General features: G+C 38.5%; 3 protein-coding genes across 4 annotated transcripts; 1 reads left to right on the top strand and 2 right to left on the bottom strand.

The window, feature by feature from the left end:
* Positions 1 to 560: 560 nt before the first annotated feature.
* LOC130076383 (synaptonemal complex protein 2-like) lies at positions 561 to 5,075 on the bottom strand. Its single transcript, XM_056241458.1, has 11 exons — positions 4,971 to 5,075; positions 4,107 to 4,131; positions 3,922 to 4,007; positions 3,631 to 3,725; positions 3,419 to 3,453; positions 3,162 to 3,304; positions 3,025 to 3,077; positions 2,903 to 2,948; positions 2,709 to 2,813; positions 870 to 930; positions 561 to 724 (listed from the first exon to the last, which is right to left on the bottom strand). The coding sequence occupies exons 1-11, from the start codon at positions 5,073 to 5,075 to the stop codon at positions 561 to 563; spliced, it is 918 nt and encodes a 305-aa protein (XP_056097433.1).
* A 3,092-nt stretch (positions 5,076 to 8,167) lies between these two features.
* Positions 8,168 to 9,943, bottom strand: ppp1r3da (protein phosphatase 1, regulatory subunit 3Da). 2 transcript variants are annotated; one of them, XM_056241465.1, is made up of 2 exons: positions 9,869 to 9,943; positions 8,168 to 9,427 (listed from the first exon to the last, which is right to left on the bottom strand). In XM_056241465.1, the coding sequence occupies exon 2, from the start codon at positions 9,370 to 9,372 to the stop codon at positions 8,467 to 8,469; it is 906 nt and encodes a 301-aa protein (XP_056097440.1). In that variant the 5' UTR covers positions 9,373 to 9,427; positions 9,869 to 9,943; the 3' UTR covers positions 8,168 to 8,466. The 2 variants fall into 2 exon arrangements, with proteins under 2 accessions (XP_056097440.1, XP_056097439.1); XM_056241464.1 differs by having other exon boundaries at positions 9,724 to 9,927.
* An 818-nt stretch (positions 9,944 to 10,761) lies between these two features.
* Positions 10,762 to 19,346, top strand: fam217ba (family with sequence similarity 217 member Ba). Its single transcript, XM_056241467.1, has 5 exons — positions 10,762 to 10,993; positions 11,133 to 11,325; positions 11,412 to 11,517; positions 11,603 to 11,667; positions 17,778 to 19,346. The coding sequence occupies exons 2-5, from the start codon at positions 11,219 to 11,221 to the stop codon at positions 19,132 to 19,134; spliced, it is 1,635 nt and encodes a 544-aa protein (XP_056097442.1). The 5' UTR covers positions 10,762 to 10,993; positions 11,133 to 11,218; the 3' UTR covers positions 19,135 to 19,346.
* Positions 19,347 to 19,611: the final 265 nt, after the last annotated feature.

The raw sequence follows: 19,611 nt of genomic DNA, 5'->3' as shown, positions 1-19,611 counted from the left end.
CAATTAACCTTAGGAAAAAGATGTTTAAAAGCATCTTTTAATATTGACTCACCTGTGAACTTTCCTGTGAACTTAGATTGATGTGAACAGGTGTTTTCGCAATAGAGGTCTTTCTAACAGATGTCTGACATAAAGCAAAAGGGGAAACGTGAATGTTGATATGCTGTGTGACAGTTGCATTAAAGAAGTCATTACACATTTAATACAAGCGTTTCATTCCCCTTAGCAGATTTAATTAGATGTTAAGCTCAAAGGCTTATCAAGTAAATGATGCGATCCTAATAACCACATAAAAACACGAATTGAATCAATGCATTAATCAATCAAACAACATGTCAATCCATTAATTTAGTTTTGGACTAATCATTCTGCAGTAAAGCTTTAAAAAACAACACTGTGTATAAGATAAGATCAATGAATATCTCATTGATATTGTTAGATTGGGGTTTGCACTTTGCACTGAATTCAATAAAATAAATATTCTGATTAGATCTAATTCTTGACATTCATATATCTTAAAAGTTGTACTTTCATGTACAGGCAGGTCCATCAGTGATCTTTTAAAGTAACCTCACCCTGTTTTTAGCCTGACCATAAACATTCTCAGTGGCTCGCAGGATGTCTAGAGAAGAGCTGAATTTGATGGAGACTCTGGAGCCCTCTAAGCTGTCGATGTTGACAGGCTCAGTCAGAACCAGATGGAGAGTCTTTCTGCCGCTCTCCTCTGTGAAGTCAAATATAGACAGATGTGTCGTTCATATACAGCTTAGAACTAATACTTAGAAAGATTGATATGGATCCAGAACTTTTGTTTTTGTGGGTCTTGAGATCAGAAGATCTTTTTAAAGAGAAAATGTTGATTGTACTACCTTCTACTGTGTAACTGCGGACCTCATCGTCAGCAATACACAGAGTGTTCCACTGGCCATCCTGACAGGAGAGAGATACATCTAATGTTCATACTTTTATTCATTTCTTTCAAAAAAACAACAACTGTCAAATGTGATTAAATGCAAGCACACAGAGGCGCATTTCAGACAGTGCACGGACACTGAATTGATTCCTTTTTCGCATCTCTTTGCACTTGAACTGACACATACACACAAAATACCCGTCTCGGCAAGTATTCTCGTAAACACAGTCGGTTATGTCTTAAGTGATAGGTCTTAAAGTTACAGCAGCCTATAAATAACTGCTGCTGTCTGTGTCACCTAATGCTAATCAAACAAAACACAGCTTTAACAAAGATTAATCCATATTTAATTTATGCAGTGAACACTGTAGTGTTATTGTACATTCAGCCTAATTATAACATTTCTGTACCTGAACTGAAGGCTACTGATAGACCTTAATTTATTTGTAACTTTATTATATTGTTTTTATCTATACATGTAATTAATGTATTTGTTCTTATTTTAAAATTTAAACCCTGAGATGAAAAGAGACATCAACTCCTGCATTGCGTGTTCATGCATTTGGGGGCGAAGCAATATAGGGAGCGGTGTGTTTGTTTGGGTTGATTTCAAATTAGGGCTGCACGATTTGGGCCAAAATGATAATCACGATTATTTTGATCAATAATGAGATCACGATTATTTATTGATTTTAACCAAAACAAATTTTATTGTCACATAGGCTAATTATAACTGCTTTCACATCCATATTGTGCTACATTCCTGCTAATGTACAAATATGTGCATCAAAATAAAATAGGTCCTCTTATTCACCAAAATTCAGTGCATCTCCTTAAAGAATAAATACAAAGAAATAAAACAAAGAAAATGTAGCAAAACTTCAACAGGGCACTATTTTACATTGTGTAAATATATTTTAGGAAGCAAAATATAAACTTGCATTGTACCTGCATAATGGATGTGAATAAAACGCGCAAAATATACAATCAATAAAAAACAAATATTCCATAACAGAATGTAACCAAATGAGAACATGTCAAGGCAGAACTATGCACTGTGGAAGTTCGATTAATGAATAAAATTCAGAGTGATTGTTATTTGACGCTTAAGAAATGTAAAATGTTGTGGTACAGTGTCAGTGATTAGTTGTGAAGTCTTACTGCATAAATTTAATCTATTTAATCCTCCATATGAAAGTTTATGTACTCGAATTATTTCTATTTATTAAACAATAGTTCAAAACAAGACGTTTGTAGTACTGATTATTGGAGTCCATTAATCGAACTTTCATGCCTCTTATAGTAATTATATATTATATATGTATGTACCAATTTACTAATGCAATTTACTAATGCTCACACTCGGTCTCTCACGCGCACTGTCACTCGGTCTCTCTCGCGCGCAGACACACTCAGTATCTCTCGCGCACTTTCGAGCGCGCTCTTGGACAGGTCTCTCTCGTGCACTGTCGCTCGTGCGCAGACACACTCGGTCTCTCTCGCGCACTGGGGCTCATAGAGGCACGTGATCAGACAGTGGTTTACGGAGCTCTAGATTGGCTTTGCAAAAAAAAACCCTTTGATACGGAGCGTTCTGTGAACGGAATGACGCATTTTAAATATCGCTTGATCACGCGAATTTGATCGTGGGAAGCCAAAATCGTGATCGTGATTAAAATTCGATTAATCGTGCAGCCCTATTTCAAATATCAACAGAATTTCTCAGAAATCACTTACTACACACTATAATTATTTTCCAAGGTCAAACGTAAGATTGAGAGACTAGAGTCATTACCTGGGCATCCTTATCAGTCACACAGAAGTAAAAAGAGATGCATTGACTTCCAAGGTTAAAGTCAATCCAGAATGCTTCAAGATTTCCATCCTCTGGCATGAGCAGCTGTAAACATTATAATACAGATATTTACATGTATGTATTTCCATACTCATTCCTATTGGCTTTGTCCCTTATTAAATATAAAAACTAACCTCATGTTTGTCTAAAAATGCCTGCAGGCAAGGGTAGGAGTACACACTGTGAGAAGATAAACCAAGACATGTTACACAATCTGTAAAAAAGAGAAAGCTGTCAAAAGACATTAAGTAAGTACCTTCTCCCATCTCCTTGCATGCCATTCACCATATTTAGAAACTTCCTGCAGTCCTGTCACAAAGACACATACAAAAAATATGCTACAAAATTATATGCAACCCAAAAAAAATTCTGTTAATGTCAGGCCATATTTACAGTCTCAAACTCAGAATCCTTCAACTTCTTGAATGCAGAGGAGACAAAAGTCATAGTAAACCAGGAGTCAGCTAATTCATTCCTCTGAGCTGGTGAAGTCATTCTGCAGAGGGCCTCCATTAAAGACACCTGCAGGTCATAATCTAAACAGCAGCAGAAATCAGTCATAGTATGAGTGCTTTTGAATTATGATTATATAATAGCACTTTCTAAACTAATCTGCCCAAGTGTTCACTACAATGGATTTTTGCACTAACCTCCACCTCTAAGGATTCGACTGGCCACGTTATTCCTGATTAAAAACAGAACAGACTAAAGATTTAAAATACAAGCATACTTGTACCCCTACAGGTACTTTCCTGAATAAATGTGTCCACAGGAGCAAAATGGGAACTTTTATATGTATGGTTAAGTACTCAAGAATCCTTCAAGAAACAGGAGAGTGATAATGCATCATCATCCAACATACATCATACACGAGCCCTCTTGAGATGACAAGATCTTCTTCTTCTTTTTCAGCTCCATGGGAATCTTTGCCAGAATAGCATTGAGTTTCCTTGCTGCCTGTGATGAAGAGTAAATAATAATCCTTCATACATTCCCTCCTGTAATTCAGTCTTCTATTTCTGGCAAAGTCTGGCTAAACACAGCTCAAGTGACATGTCATGACGGTTGAATGCGAGTTTTTGTCATTTGGTCGAAACGATTACTTCCATGCATATTAGTGGTGACTGAAGCTAAGCTGTATTGAATCTCTTACCTCTTTCTGGATCATGATGTTTATTTGGCCATCGGAGGCCAGTTTGCCAATGTGACTAAGCAGAGCTTCTGTAACTTCACATGTACCTGAGGAAATACACATATTTAAATTAATGCACTGTTCAACCTACTCTTTTTGTCTTTTTTCCCCTCCAAAATACTGAAAATCTGGAACAAAACACTTACCTTCTTTACAACTTTCATGAACAACCTACAGAGGTGAAATAAAAAAATCACAGATCAGACTAATGTATTACAGTGTCTGTGGGTGTGTGTGTGTACAAATTGTGCCACACACATCCTGATAAGTGAAGTCAAAACATTCTGATTTCTCCCTGTTGATTGGCTGCAATATAGATCATAAACCCCGCCCTCTCCATGTAGTTGAATGGGAATGCGAGTGAAAAACTTCATTAAATATGTTTCTTTTGCTCTCTTTTGTTCTTGTACTCTTTTTCTAGCAATTACATCTGCTAAGTCATATTGCAGCTAAAAAATTTTACATTTGTGATTGCTTGTTGCAATAGGTGTGTTTACATGCACAGATTTTTGAATCAATCCGACCTGATTTTAAATTCAAAGTCCTGTTTATACAGTACAAACCCTATACGTTGCAATCCGATTCACATATTTGTTTATATATGCATTACAGGAAATGCATTCTGAACAAAATTTCAGCACATGCATAGCGCCAAGTCGCGGCGTTTATAACTGGAAAAAGTCACGATGACAATATCGTCCATGATTATAATTGTCATTTCGCCTTAATGACATCTCTAAAAAGAAAGCTGACATATGTCAGAAGTACCAAATATTTAGTAAACATTCAGTCCACTCCACTGACCAGTTCGTAAGATATAGCCTATGATAAACAATCATTTAAATGCATTATGGCACTGCACATGTGTGCAAGGTATTTTCGAATCTGATTAAGCTCAATCGGAACGACTTAGGTTTTGCATGAAGGCTTTTCTGTCCAATTGAGCCATCAATCTGAACGTAACTATTTAAATGCATTTCCTTTTATCCCAAAAATGAGCAGTTACGAACCATCAGTGCATCAAAGAAGTCCTCAGCCAGCTTTATCAATGTCTCATTTCTTGATGACCCTGCCTCCACCCACAGCTTTCTGGCCTTCTCGAACCACTGGACCATGTAAACATATACATTTTAAGCCATGAATATATCATTCTCTTTCACCAAAACAGACATACAGAGAGAACCGAAACATTGATTATACACTTATCTTTTTAACAAATCCCTGGGCGACTATTACAGATATTCCACCACCTCCTGGAAACACCAGCATCTCGCCATATTTGTGTAAAACGGTAAGCACCAGACAACCATGGTCCACATTCCCAAGATCCATTTCCTGCAAGAAGACACAATAGAGAGTAATAGTGCCCGGCCACTCTTTCAGTGGCGTTGGTTCCGGAAGTATTTTTCCCATTCATTTTTCCCATAGGGATTCAGAAAAAAGTCTTTGTTAAAGGGTTATAAGCGATGAAACAAATCAGGTATCAGGTATGAATCAAATTACAAATTTTTATTTCAAGCAAAATAGTTTTTGAAAATCTGACAAAAATACCAAGGAAAAAGAATGTGTACTTAAAGACTTTAGTGAGTACGGGGGACGTGGGCTTACTTATTTATTTACCAATTTATGTAATTGTTTACTTCGTTTTATTAGTGTGATTTTTTTAAAATCTTTTTCTATCATTTTGCAAGCAAAGATGGAGTTGGTGAAGAAAAATGTCACTTCGAATAGAAATATTTCACCCAAAAGGCGAGCCTGTGGATATCATATCACACATGCAATTTGCAAACATTGCACAAGAGTTATGTCAGTGAAGGAGTCTCAAACCACAGTCAATTATTCCCTAAAATTGAAAGTGAAAGCAAAAACTGTCCAAGCTTTTGCCATCTGACTCTGTTCAGTGCATTCATTCTCTCAGACACGACAAGAGCTGAATCTACCTCAGTGCTGATAAAGGTATATCAAATCTTAACTTATTTGCTTAACATTTATCTTGTCTATACATTAATGATAGTGAATTTTTTTTTGAAGAATCAATATTTCTAAAAAAAATAATAATAATAAGAATTGCAATGCAAATTTAACACATAACTTACCCTGTTGAACAGTTTATCCAGCTTGGTCATGAATTGTCTGGAACATTTCAAAGAGGTTTCCTCCCTTTCATTTTGCAGAAATTTTCCAAGGGCCTGAAAATTATTGTGTTTGAAAGCCTCATCCACCAGTTTCTCCACCTAAGTAATAAATTATAACGTGAACTTTGTGGTATTGTGCAAAAAATGAATACAAATCGTCACGTATAATTACAGGAGACAAAGGCATTACAGAGGTGAGAGGTTAACGTTAACGTTATTTCCATTTTCCAAGAAATAAAAGCGTGAAGTAAACAGCTCTTTTGAGTTTATTTCTCACCTGATGGTCCTGCAAAGGTGCCATGATGCACAGATGATGACCTGTTTTAAATGTTGAAGATATTAAATATGATCTCAGACGCACACAATTCAAAGAAAATACAATTCCAGGAAAGATGAGAACTCAGCTGTCTTCTAAATGTCAGTCTTTCTAATTCTCGAAATTACATTAACTACAAAAGTCACTAAACTGCGTGCTTTGGCTTTGTTTAGTTTAGGATGCGATATTTTAATCAAATTATGTTGTTAGCGGACTATTAGTCAGTTAATAATTCAACAACAGTATAGGCAGCGAATGGCTGTGGCAAAAACAGCATAATAACACACATAACAGTAAAGATTGTTGCTGTAAGCGATAATATTTGTCTAATTATTTGATGGAGTAACGTTAGGCTAAATCGTAGCTAGTTTAGCCTTGTTGGCGAAGTGTTCAGATTACGTTAAAGTTAACATTAAGTTACCTCAGATTTATGACTGACGCTTCAACGGACTTCAGGAGGAACTTTCACATCTATTGACGTTAACAAATAACGTTAATGTGAAGTTAACGCTGATCGTTCGAGACGAAAATGTCAATTGTCACTCAAAATCGTTTGTAAAAGAAAGATTTCTTTCGTGTTTGTCGGTTGTATGGAGCCGTTGTGTTTTAATAACGCGGGAAAGTGAAATGACGAGCACGCGCGGCCACATAAACAGACGCTGGCAAAAAAAAAAGTTGTTCTTTCGATGTTTCTCGATTCAAAACTCACCGAGTGTACAGTATATTCAATCATTATTAAATAGACTTTTTTTGATTAAAGTAAATTACTTTTAAAAACCTAACCATATAACCTATTTAGTTTGAATTAATTTTTAGTACATTAAAATAATACAAATTATTTCATGTTTTGTTATCTTATCTGAACAAATGAACCGACTAAACTATTTAAAATGGTGTCTTAATAATAAATGATAAAAAAAATTAAAACGGGTTTTAGGTTTGAAACCTTTCCTATAAACATTTTTTTTAAATAACTCAGTAGTTTTAAAGCTGTTGAGATAAAACTTTTGTCCATCAATATATATATATTCAAATATCAGGGCTGCACAATTGCAAACATGGCTGTTTTATTATGAATTGACAAGGTAATAACAGTAAAGATGATAATGCATTATGATGAAGAGGACCTCTACTGATCTTTGTGGCGGAGTGAAAAGGTTTGTAGATCTCTCTCAAATACTGGTAAAACTGCTAATTTCAAGTATGTGGGTATTGGTACACTTTCAATGTCATGTGGTACAACTACAGTATATACATACAACTATTTGATTTGGTTGTACCGCCTAACATAAAAAGTCAAAAAATGAATTTAAACACTTTGAAATGTTAACAACTGAAACTTGTTAAAACACATTTTTCATGACTCAAAAATATGCATTACATCCGTTTTGAAAAGATTGTTTTTAAAAAACATCTTTTTTTAAGCTTTATTTGTCAATGACTCAAATGTCAATTATTGTAAATTAGTTTGTTTTCATGAACTGAATGATGGTGTCAACAAACAGAAGTTACAATAATAATAATAATAATAATAAAAACACACTTAAAAGCACAATGTTGTGTCAAATATGGCTTTATTGGAAGTTAAAGGACAATGTGATAAGAGTCACTGAATATTTTTTAACCAGTTGTTTAAAACAAGTGGTATTCCCAATCTCCACTGAACACATCCTTATAATTTATTCCATCAACATCTGTGTTAAAATATACACAAGTAGGCTACACCACAGTGACAATAAAATCCTTACACAAACAAGAGCAAATCTGAAATGTAAAAAAAAAAAAAAAAAAATTCAGTAAAGGCACTTTTTGATTCTATATTGCATTATAAAGTCATCATACAGTAATACTCTCAGTGCTACAGTGCAGTTAAACAGTTCTTAGTTAAAATTCTCATATTTCAAAATATTATTCACAAAGGAAATGTGCTATGGCAAGACCTCCAGAAGCTCAGCAATGTATATCACATGGCGAAAATGCTGGTAGTTGCAAGTAAAAAAAAAAAAGAAGTGAAAACAGTGCTCTAAAATAAGTTCCATCTAACTTTCAGTGTCCTCAGATAAAGTGTATCATGCTGTCTTCACATTCCTTCGGCACAGGCAGGTTGTAACTCTGACAGGTTAATTTGTAATTCTGCCCACCATTGTTATCCCAAAACTGAGTCCCCATTACTTTATAACAGACCGCAAACTCCAGCACAGCCCCAGGGTGAAGGATGAATGGAGGAACGGGGAGATGAAATCGAAAAGTGTCACAGCAGGGGCCATTTGAAATAGATTTGCTTGCAACCCAGTAAGCCTTGGTTTCTGAGCAACTCTTCCAGTTTGTAAAGGAATAGCGAACACTCACTTCCTTCTCAAACGCCAAATTTACAACTTGAATGATCCCTATAATGCCAGGCTCATAGCACAAAACCCGCTCCAGACATACTTGCTGAAAACACAGACGATCCGTGAAGTTTGAGCATTCGCCTGGCTGGACAGAGAACATGGGTTTCAAATATGGTAGGGATATCTCCATCCTCTTACTCGAGGCCAGCTCAGAATTCATTAACAGTCGGAAGAGAACATGCTCTGGGACAAATGGGTCCTCGCCGCTTTTGAAAATCTTGACATTTTCCAGGTCCAACCCCAAAGAGTCCACAAATCGGACGCTGGCTCTGCGACTAAGCTTCCTTCTCTCTGATGGAGATGGAAGGGATTGAGTCCGCCTCTGGATGATGGATTTGGTTGGGGGTTCACATGACAGGCTGCGGCCAGCAGTTTGCCTTGGAGTCGTTCTCGGGCTAGGTGGACGAATTTTAACTGGCCTCCTCGCACTGTCCGGTTTTGAGCGGGACATGCCCTGGGAAATCGGTGTGGAACTTTGTTTTGAGCCACCTGATACAGTGGTAAAAAATAGGTCAGCATTCATCTCTTCGAGGGGTGTGTCTTTATTGCAACATCCCAAAGACCAGGCCATGTTTATTAGAAACAGTTCCCTTCCAGTGCACCTTGCACAGAGAACTTAGAGAGACCTGAAAATGAGAAATGTTCTAGGTTATATATACTTATTAAATATTCGAGTAAGTGCAAAGAAGCACGTCTTTTTTACAGGCTATGGTTTGTTCTGCTTCTGCCATAACACTGTGCAGCTGTGAAAACATGGCAGGCTCACTAGCTACTTTAATCTCAGCTCACTTTAATGCAAGATACATTTAATATCTTTTAAAATGGTACAGTGTCATTGCAAACGTATATAGTCAATGACTTTGGCTCTGTACAAAAATTCTAACAAAAGAAGTTGTTCAAGTTCGTGTTTTCATTGTCTCACCAGTGAAATCCGACGTGTTTGGGTTTACGACGCATCTGAAGATACTCCGACGCTATTTTTATAAACCAAGCGTTCATAATGTGGAGGAGCTTGACACAAACTCTGTGCAAAGGTGAAGTAGGCTATACTACGTGATTTCACTCACATACGATGCATTTCTTGCAAACTGCGCAAGGCTGGTAGGGGTGTGACGTCAAAGGCAGGGGGCGTTGCAACTGCGTCAGCTGTATTCGGGAAATGCTGTGGGTCTCAGGGTTGCCATGTCCGCCGATTATAAACGCCGATTTTTATCAAAATGTAAGCTTTTTGGCTTTTAGTATGAATATGTTAGACTTACTGTTATCTATAAGCGAGTGTGCTCCAAAACAATGACAACATTTATATTTAGAAGACATAGACTAGGTAAACGCGGTGAATTAGAGACTACATTAAATATATATTTGTGTGTTCCCATTTGTTCAAATAGCAAAAGAAAAACTCCACAATAGTGTTTTCATAACTTTCAAAAAGAGTAAAAAATAAAATAAAAATAAAAATAGAGAGAGATTGATAACGGCAGTCAGAAGTGAGAAGGATGCTCAACTTACGTCACTTCCACAGCAGCTGTATTAAAAACATTACTACTTTTTTTGTAATTTGATGCAAAGGTAATGTAATAATAAATATAGTGTTAAAAATGTAAATACATTAAAAAAAATGAAAATATAAAAAACTTTGCAGGATTTATGATGCTGATTACGTTAAACGCGTCATCCCAAGGGTCCATTAAAGACGGAATGATAACCATAGCCCATAAAAAAATAGTCAATTTGGATTTCACACTGAATTTGAGGTGTGGTTTTGATGTTTTTAGACCCAGTCAGAAATAAACAGGGCTCACTATTATTTTATTTTTTTCAGACCAGGATGTTTACCGTTGATCTGGCAACACTGCTGGTCATTTTAATAAAACGGTGATTCTTGCGAATTTACACAACCACAATAGCAGCCTCTTGATACATACCACTACGCGTAGCCTATTTTGTTTTTTTTTGCCGTGTTCTATGAGTAACCGTAACAGACAGCGGTGAAATTACCCCGCTTCTCGTATTTCAGTTATAAACTTCAATTCCCATCATGCCAGTCGTAGGATCACGACGACAACGATGCTTGAACATACAAAGCAGCAGGTAAACAAGTCTGGTCGAGCTGTAGTGATGCACAGTAACGGCGATTTTAACGCGTTTCGCTCAGTGCAAGATGATGAGAATTTCATGAACAAGATGCAAAGGTAATTATTGCCCTGTTAAAAATTTGTTTGTTCGACCCAGTTTAATGGATTACTCTAATTCTTGGCAAACTGGAAAATATATAAGCGGTGACGCTGTTATTTCGCTTCATATCTGCAATGATGCTCTTCTGTCGCACAGTGCGTGTATGCGCTCACAAATGGGACATTTTGGGGCACAGCTGAGAGCTTGGAAACTGCGCCTGTACACTTCATAGTGTTGATGCGATGGGACCCATCCTGCAGGAACGAACTGCGTCTGCGACACTGAAGAAGGTGCCAGACCAGGAGAAGGTTAGAATGAAAAATGCAGAAAACACTGGGATTGTTGCCAGGTAAGTTTGATTAGAGCAATTTCTTAAAATCAAACAGAAATAAAAAAATATATATATTTCACTAAGAATATGTGCTTTATTTGCAGCAATAATAAGAGAGGAGGATACGTCAACCAGAATAAGAAACCTCTCAAAAAAACAGTGTCCTTGCATCCAGGCCAGGAGAAGGATCCTCTGCCTGAAGCCAAAATTGTAAGTTACATATGCAACATTAAGATTCATCAAACGTCTTTATTTCTGTTTGCAGCATTTTGAATGTTTTCATGATCTTTCCAAGGTCCAAAATGGCATTAAACCAAAGAAAGCTAAGAGTCCAACTGGCGGCACTTGCAAGTTGCGTGGGTGAGTTTTACTTAGCATATGGAATTTATTATATAAATAACAATGAATAGTATTAAAATAAAACAAATGGATATTTCACTGTAGAATGCTCTGATTAACTGATCAGAATCAAGTGCTGTGCGATAAATATTAGGGATGGGTATTGACACAGATTTCACAAATCAATTCGGTTTAATTTCAATCTATCATTTGGTTCTAAATCAGGTATAAAAAAAAGTTGTAAGAAAAGAAAACTAAACCATGTAGCAGGGCTCGACATTAAGCCTATTCATGTGCTTGTCCTTCGGACAAGTAAATTTGTCATTCACTTGTTCGAGTAAAAAAATTGTCTTGTAAATATAATTTATTCTGAAGCAATATTCTCATCAGTGTTCAGTCATCTTATTTAAATTTAAATCTGCATATTGTCATATCCCTAACATTTCCCTCTCTAATCTTATTAAATGTATGCTTCATCTTTCATTTCAAATTCCTAAATTTGATCAATAAATTGAATTAGAATAATAAGACACTATAGGCTGTTACCCTAGGTAGGGCTGATCAAATTAAATAAATTACACTGAAAAAATACAACCGCATTAAATAAAGTTATGAGATTTTAAAAATATTTGTATATATACAAATAACAAATGTTGGAAACAATGATACTTTTAAACATAACACTAAACCGCCAGTTGGTGGCGGCAGGAGACCGTCTTAATGAGCGAGTCAATGAGTCATTCAAACGATTTGTTCAAACTACTGATTAATTCAAGAACGAGGCAGCTGTTTTTGAATGGGTCATTGATTCTTTGACTCAACCGATTCATTCAAAACGCTGAATCATTCAGTAATGAAAACACGGCTGAGTGTTGCTGTGAGCTTTGTTTGAAAATATTTTCGCTGCTGAAAGAAACAGAACAAAAACGGTCAATATTGCGTGTAAAATGTAAGCGACTTAATTTTAACTGTTTACTGAACTGTTGTATGAAATCATGTCACATTTTCAATCGTGATAGTATTCAGGAAAAAATAAAAATAAAGTAAAAAAAACTCCACATTTTGAATTTTTTAGGCAGTTTTATGTTGTTAAGTGAGTTTCTTTGCGTGAGCTCATTGGTTTCCATTTCTCCTGGAGAGGCTGCGTGAGCCTCAAGCGCAACCTTGTTATCGTCAGTAATAGCTTACATTTATTATCCACAATCAATCGTAACCAGGCCCGGATTGGCTAATCGGGAGCACCGGGAGAATTCCCGGTGGGCCGGTCTGTTTTATTGGCCAGGAGGGCCGGTGTTGTCATGGCACTGGGTTGAATGCTTTATATAGGCTCCAGTCACAGCTTTCTGAGTGTATAATGAACGTTGTGAAATAATTGCCTAATATTAACTCTAATTTGGTGCTGCATTTGCATATCGCGACGATAACCGACCTAATAATCTGAGCTGCTTCAATATTCAAACACCGCTCGTCGGCAATGGCAAAATGTTTGAGATGACCGATCAAAGCAAGCGGGATTTATGTTCACAGAAGCGCGAGCCGCGGCCGCGCGCAAATCCCAACGCGACGCTTCACGAGATTGGATGCAAGTGGCTAAACTAAACAGCTGTTTTAATTACGAAAGAAGTTTTAAACGACCGAAAGAAATAATCAGTTTGTGAAGACTGTATCAATAAAAACTCAGCTTCGGGAAGGGGAGATTTACAGGTAACCTAAGATAAAGAGACTGAGAGAAGAAGAATGAGAAAAGATGGAGATGAGAAATGAGAGCAGGTAGAGGAATAGCCTATTGCATAGGCTACTGTGCCCAGAATGAGAATAATTTTATTACAATGGATTCCTATTTAACACAGACATTGACATACATTTGTTCTTTGCCAATGATGATCATCAGTGTAAAAATAAGCTCAATTTAACAACACAATCCCCTATAGGCTAATATATTGCCATTGTTATTGTATAAATATAGTTATAAAACGGTTAGTTCCAATCCTTGATTCTGATTGGTCAATAGCTGTGCTTTATTCACGATAAAACACGGCTATGACCGCTTCACCCAACGGTTCTATGTATCACTACACAACACCCCTAGCAACCACTCTTAGCAACTTAAACAGATGTTTCATCTCATTGATATTGTTCATTTAAAGCTAGAGCAGAGCATTGTGAGAGATCGAGTAAGCGAGTGTACCTGCATTTACAGTAGACGTAGCATTTTCCTTCAGGTCAGTCCTATATTCATAATAAAAAAATGCGTTTGAATGTCCGCTGCATATTTTGTCCTTTTAACAGTCATGGGGTTTTCCGTGCATAACGTTAGTCATCTGTCAGTTGCGTCTGTCTTCTCCGTGATCACAAGTTCGAGTCCTTTCAAAAGCCTTCTCTACAGACTCACTCACTCACCCACTCACTCATAAAGACAGTCTTTGCCGCCATCTATTGGCGAAATAATATATGTAACTTCTGTTGCTGTTCACGTTCCGGGACTATTTTTTCCAGCGGAAGGCAGGCTTTTAGTGATTTTACTTCATGAAAGTTGCATAGATACATATTTTTCGGCTTTAATATTTTTATTGTGTGGCAACCGTTTTATAAAAGCAATAAGGTACTCGAGGCAAGTGCTGTATCGTGAATAAGTAACGGCTGAAGGGGTTGCAGGCACTCCGCTTCGCGTCGTGCCTAACAACGCCCTCCAGCCGTTACTTATTCACGATACAGCACAGCCTCTCGTACCTTATTGCTTACATATTTGTATACCTCGAATGTGTTTATATTTCCCCATATCAGCACTGGGACTTTTCACTGTTTGTATTACTTCAATTGTCTGGGTGGGCATATGCCCCCGAACCCCCAGCAAGATCACTTTTTGGACCTCTGTATTTATAAAACCCTGTATACGGCTATTGCACTGAATAGAAATTTATATATATTTTTAAATACAATGAATAACAAGGCTGTACAGAACACTGCACTATTGCAGACTTATAGCTATACTGAGGTTTCAATTACATTATTTTAATATAGTCAGACGGGAACTAAAGTGGGCCGGTCTAAGGCATGAAACTCCAGGGCTGAAAATTAGTCCCACTCCGGCCCTGATCGTAACTTACAATAAATGTAATAAAATCAGAATCATTCTCACGTTTTGGTGATACCCTAGTAATGTTTTTGTTATTGACGTTTTAATCAGGCTATTTGTCCGGTCGGGCAAGTAAAATTCTCTTTTTCTTGTCCCTTCAAAAAATCCACTTATCCCGGACAAGCGTTAGAGCCGAGGCCCCCTGAAATCAAAATTTACGTTTTTTAGCTCTTCGGATGAATGTAAGCCGTAATGTTATAAATAAGCTGGTGTGTTCCAAAACAATAACAAAATTCGCATTTAGGAGATATAAGCATTCAAAACTTAGTCTCTCACTTCCGCTAAAATGGATCACAGATTTTTATGACGTCACCGCGGACTTAAGCTTCTCATCACATCTTCAGTCCAATCAAATGCTCTCTAGAATCTAAAGCGTCCCGCCCCTTATGCTATAATACCACCTGGCCAAAGCGATCGTGGCTGTACCTGACTGTATGTTCGGCAGTAAACGCATGCTCCGAGTCAGCTGCTCATGCTCATTAGTTCCATCAGTTAACTGTCGGAGTTACTGGAGTAACATATACTCCGGGATATTGTTTATTTCAAATCATAGTGACTGTCAGGCACGTCCGAAAGCGAGTAACTTTAGAAAACTGGATCAGCGCTGACTCTGTTTTGAACGATTCAGTTCGATTTGGTGAACTGGTTTGACCGGTTCATAGAGCGGTTCGACCGGTTCTTAGAGCGAATCTTGCAGAGACGGAGAGCGTGAGTAGGAGCTGTCCATGAGCTAGCAGCAGGATCAACTTTATGACTCTCTATGGGCTTCTCCCTTGACTTTATGCCTCCACGTCCTCCCGATTGTGCGCGAGCTTCTACTTCTGTCTATACGGTAATTTCTCTACTGTGCGACAGAGAGTCACGTGTTATGGCGCAATCGTTAGCCTATTTTTACAAAAACTGCTTCTACGGGACCATAACGTAAGATACAAGGTAATGGGGCTTTTTATTCATTGTCATGTTTCTTTTTAAATAAACAATGGACAAATGGAGTCTTTAAATGCCTCAGATGTAAAGTTATTCGCTGTCAAAGTGACGCCAAAATGAATGGAAGTCAATGGAATGCTAACAGCAGGTGAAGGCTTGCTAGCCAATGGCGGCCCTCAGAAGTCCTGTGCGGTAGTCCAGAGTAGTTTCAGTTTCCGGCTGGTGGATTAACTAAACGCTATTGGCTATTTGAAAAGGGGAGGAGCCATTCAATATGTCCCCATTTAGCTTCCTGTTTCAGTGGAAATTACATCAACGCATCATACAAAGCTTTGCGGCACTTCAGTGGGCCTTTAATGTCGAGGCCTGCATAGGAAACTGAGTGGTACATTACTATAATATAAAGGTTAAAATGAACAACAGAGTCCAAACTATTAAATTCATTTGCGATTTTATTTTTAGGTATAATAAGCATCAAACTAATAAAAACTGAGTTGTTTACAAACACGCACATAAGGCAGTTCTGAACTCCTTAAATTATGTTTCTACTGAAATATAACCATTTAAACTGTGGCTGTCATAAGTTGTTTTCCTGACAGATTTATTCAAATATGCATTAAAGGGTTAGTTCACCCCAAAATGAAAATTCTGTCAGTAATTACTCACCCTCATGTTGTTCCAACCCCGTAAGACTTTCGTTCATCTTCGGGACACAAATTAAGATATTTTTGATTAAATCTGAGAGCTGGATCACTCCTCCATAGGCTTCTTAAGGCATCGAAACTGGCCGGCCCAGAAACGTTAATAAAGACATTGTTAAAATAGTCCGAGTGACTACAGTGGCTCAATCTTAAGTTTATCAAGCGCCGATAATACTTTTTGTGCGGAAAAAACAAACAAAAATAATGACTTTATTCAGCTATTAATTTCCTTCTCTGTGGGCCTCGAGTTAGTTCACGTAGTGAAACTGCGCAGCACTTCTGGTTGAACGTCACATGCATCACACACATGACCAGTGTTGGCCAATAGTGAGCCTACGTGTGACGTACAACACAGAAGCTTTGCGCTGTTTCACTACGTGAACTAACTCGAGGCCCACAGAGAAGGAAATTAATAGCTGAATAAAGTCGTTATTTTTGTTTGTTTTTTCCGCACAAAAAGTATTCTCGTCGCTTGATTAACTTAAGATTGAGCCACTGTAGTCACTCGGACTATTTTAACGATGTCTTTATTAACGTTTCTGGGCCGGCCAGTTTCGATCCCTTAAGAAGCCTATGGAGGAGTGATCCAGCTCTCAGATTTAATAAAAAATATCTTAATTTGTGTCCCGAAGATGAACGAAAGTCTTACGGGGTTGGAACAACATGAGGGTGAGTAATTACTGACAGAATTTTCATTTTGGGGTGAACTAACCCTTTAAATAAGACATCTCTAACAAGTTAAGTAAAAAATATTATGAACATATTATGAAGTTATTTTTTTTTTCTAGCTAACAAATGTTATGGTCATTGGCCTTCCTGAGGTAAACGTAAAGTTATGTGATATATTGTTTACAAGCTGTTTTTAACGTCTTTTGGCAGTTGAAACACTCATTGAGAGATTTTAGAGATTTTACTGTAAATTTAAAAGAAATGCATTACTTTACTAGTTACATGAAAAAAGTAATGTGAGTACGTAACTCATGTTACTTGAAATGCGTTACCTCCACCTCTGATGATAAGTTCACGTGCGACTTGAGTACATAAACAGTAGGGGTGGCACGGTACATGAAAAAACATCCGAACCGTTCGGTTCGCTTGTCTCGGTTCGGAGAACAGTATTTCTTTTTTTAATTTTGTTATGATTTGACAGGATAGGAATATCAAAAGTAACAAATCGCCGAGCTTATTGTGATTATTGGATGGGAGGCACACTACAGATAATGAAATTTGATTCATGCATCAACGGAAAACAGCACAGACTAAAAGGGATTTAAGAATCATTATCATTTCATTGAAGTAGAAAAATCAATATTGTCAACCCAGGCCTAATAAATTAATGAAATATCTCACTTGAACTATTTCTGTAGCACACAGGGAGAATCAGACATGAGGCCTTCACGTCCCAAACTGTCATGTCCCGAGCGTGGACAGGAGAGGCCGAAAATTCAGCTGGAGCCTCAGTGCTGTAGAGAGATGGTACTGAGCCAAGTGGCCTTGGAGAAGAGCCGCCGTGCTCTCTCGCTGCCCTTGGCTCCTCAGCCAGTGCTGCAGCATTTCACCCTGAAGAATCACGTCCCTGATCTGGAGTCACTCCGCCTTTTGGAGCACCAGGAGGACGACACGGACAGCGCCAGCGACCTGTCTGACTCCGAGAGGCTCCCTGTGCTGCCTTCTCCCTGCACTCCTCCTCAGCTTAACCTCCGAGCAGAGGTGATCACCTCCATGGACCTGCATCCCGACATACCTGGACCCCGGTTGGTGGAGGACGATGATGTCAGCTACAGCTACCCAGACTTCCTGCCACCTCCATTCAATACCTGGAGCCTGAGGCAGCTCGCCATTTTCCTCAACACGGAGGGTAAGAGGGCTCCCCGGCCAAAACCCGTAGGGCAGCTAGAGAACTATCTGGAGCGCCTCCTCCAGCTGGAGTGGCACCAGATACAAACCATTCAGGCTGAGAGTGGGCAGCACGTCGTGCCCATCATCCGAACAAAAGTTCATGCCACCAGTGTCCTAGCAAACAGCAACCGGACCAGGCCTCACACTGCTCCTCCGACACGCCTCAGCTCTCCGAAAAGCTTTCGCCAGGGTCAGCGGGGCTTCTTCTCTTCAGTGAGCAGCCCATCATCCACCCAGCTTTCTCGCCTAGTTTGCCCTCACTGCCATATCCGTTACCCACTCTGCAACGGCACTTGCTCATCGTATGCCTACCAGCGCCATTCTCGCCTCAGTCCCCTTTTAGAGCGCAAAGCTCCTCCGGCCAACACCCAAAAGAGAAGCAGCAGTGAAAGCCGGGCCTCCACCTCCGAAAGCCGCACCATATCGAAAAACCAGCACCTGGTCAGTCCTCAAGCAGCAAAGGCTCAGCAGAACCACATGCAGGCCGTGGGTAACGTCCGCAGGTCATCTCATGAACTTAACTCGAATGTCAAATCCCATTCTTTGGTCAAGAAAGGAAAGACTGTGAGGTCAAATGAGGCAGAGAAACAGAAAGATCCACCTGGAGCGAAATGTGAAGGGGTTGATAGGCGAGTTCCTGCCGCTATAAAGCGGGATGGTGGCGGTCCAGGGAAAAAAATGGTTAAGGATTGTCCAAGAGCCGAAACAGGTGAAGTGCGCTTCAGATCTGGCACTAAAAGAATGGTCGCCAACAGCTGCGATGCAAAAGTGCCATCAGCTACCAAGACTAATGGCAAAGTGAAAAATGCTCAGTACGCCAAATAGTTAGTTACGCCTATTTTCAGTTGCCTCTAAAACATTTCCATTTCGCATATTGTAAAGAAGAGCTAATTAAACAACTCTAATATCACTGCAGTTAAAAGTAGTTATATGTAGAAAGGATAAAGGTGTGGTCAGGTTACCAAAATTTGGCGGGAAAAAGGTCCATTGTCTATTGGCAGTAGTGTTGTCAAAAGTACCGACTTCGGGACCAAAATGTGACTATACCAGCATTTCCCTCTAGCATTTTGAGCGCTGTTGAACGAATTGTTAAACGACTCTGATTGGCCATTGTGTTCACGCACACAACACAACTTTCAAATTAAGGAGCTTTCTGTTGGTCAATGATAACTTGAACCCGTTCGGCCTCAGGTGAAATCGCATGGATTTCTGTTGAAACGGTAAATGTGACCGCACCCTTAAAAATGTATCCTTCTCTTTAGAAATCATGCCTTTTCATCATTTTAGTATATTTCAATGTGC

Source organism: Rhinichthys klamathensis, unplaced genomic scaffold, assembly GCF_029890125.1.
Source record: "Rhinichthys klamathensis goyatoka isolate OS25496 unplaced genomic scaffold, OSU_Roscu_1.1 h1tg000645l_1, whole genome shotgun sequence".
In the NCBI taxonomy this organism is placed as follows: domain Eukaryota; kingdom Metazoa; phylum Chordata; class Actinopteri; order Cypriniformes; family Leuciscidae; genus Rhinichthys; species Rhinichthys klamathensis.
This window is presented reverse-complemented; position numbering and strand designations above follow the sequence as displayed.

Excerpts from the sequence above, each read along its gene's own strand:
- ppp1r3da (XM_056241465.1), bottom strand. The coding sequence starts at position 9,372 with ATGGCCTGGTCTTTGGGATGTTGCAATAAAGACACACCCCTCGAAGAG.
- fam217ba (XM_056241467.1), top strand. The coding sequence starts at position 11,219 with ATGGGACCCATCCTGCAGGAACGAACTGCGTCTGCGACACTGAAGAAG. Across the intron at positions 11,518-11,602 it reads CTCTGCCTGAAGCCAAAATT|GTCCAAAATGGCATTAAACC; the intron begins GTAAGTTACATA and ends GATCTTTCCAAG. Across the intron at positions 11,668-17,777 it reads GGCACTTGCAAGTTGCGTGG|CACACAGGGAGAATCAGACA; the intron begins GTGAGTTTTACT and ends CTATTTCTGTAG.
- LOC130076383 (XM_056241458.1), bottom strand. The coding sequence starts at position 5,075 with ATGGTCCAGTGGTTCGAGAAGGCCAGAAAGCTGTGGGTGGAGGCAGGG. Across the intron at positions 2,814-2,902 it reads CATTTTTAGACAAACATGAG|CTGCTCATGCCAGAGGATGG; the intron begins GTTAGTTTTTAT and ends TAATGTTTACAG. Across the intron at positions 931-2,708 it reads TGACTGATAAGGATGCCCAG|GATGGCCAGTGGAACACTCT; the intron begins GTAATGACTCTA and ends CTCTCCTGTCAG.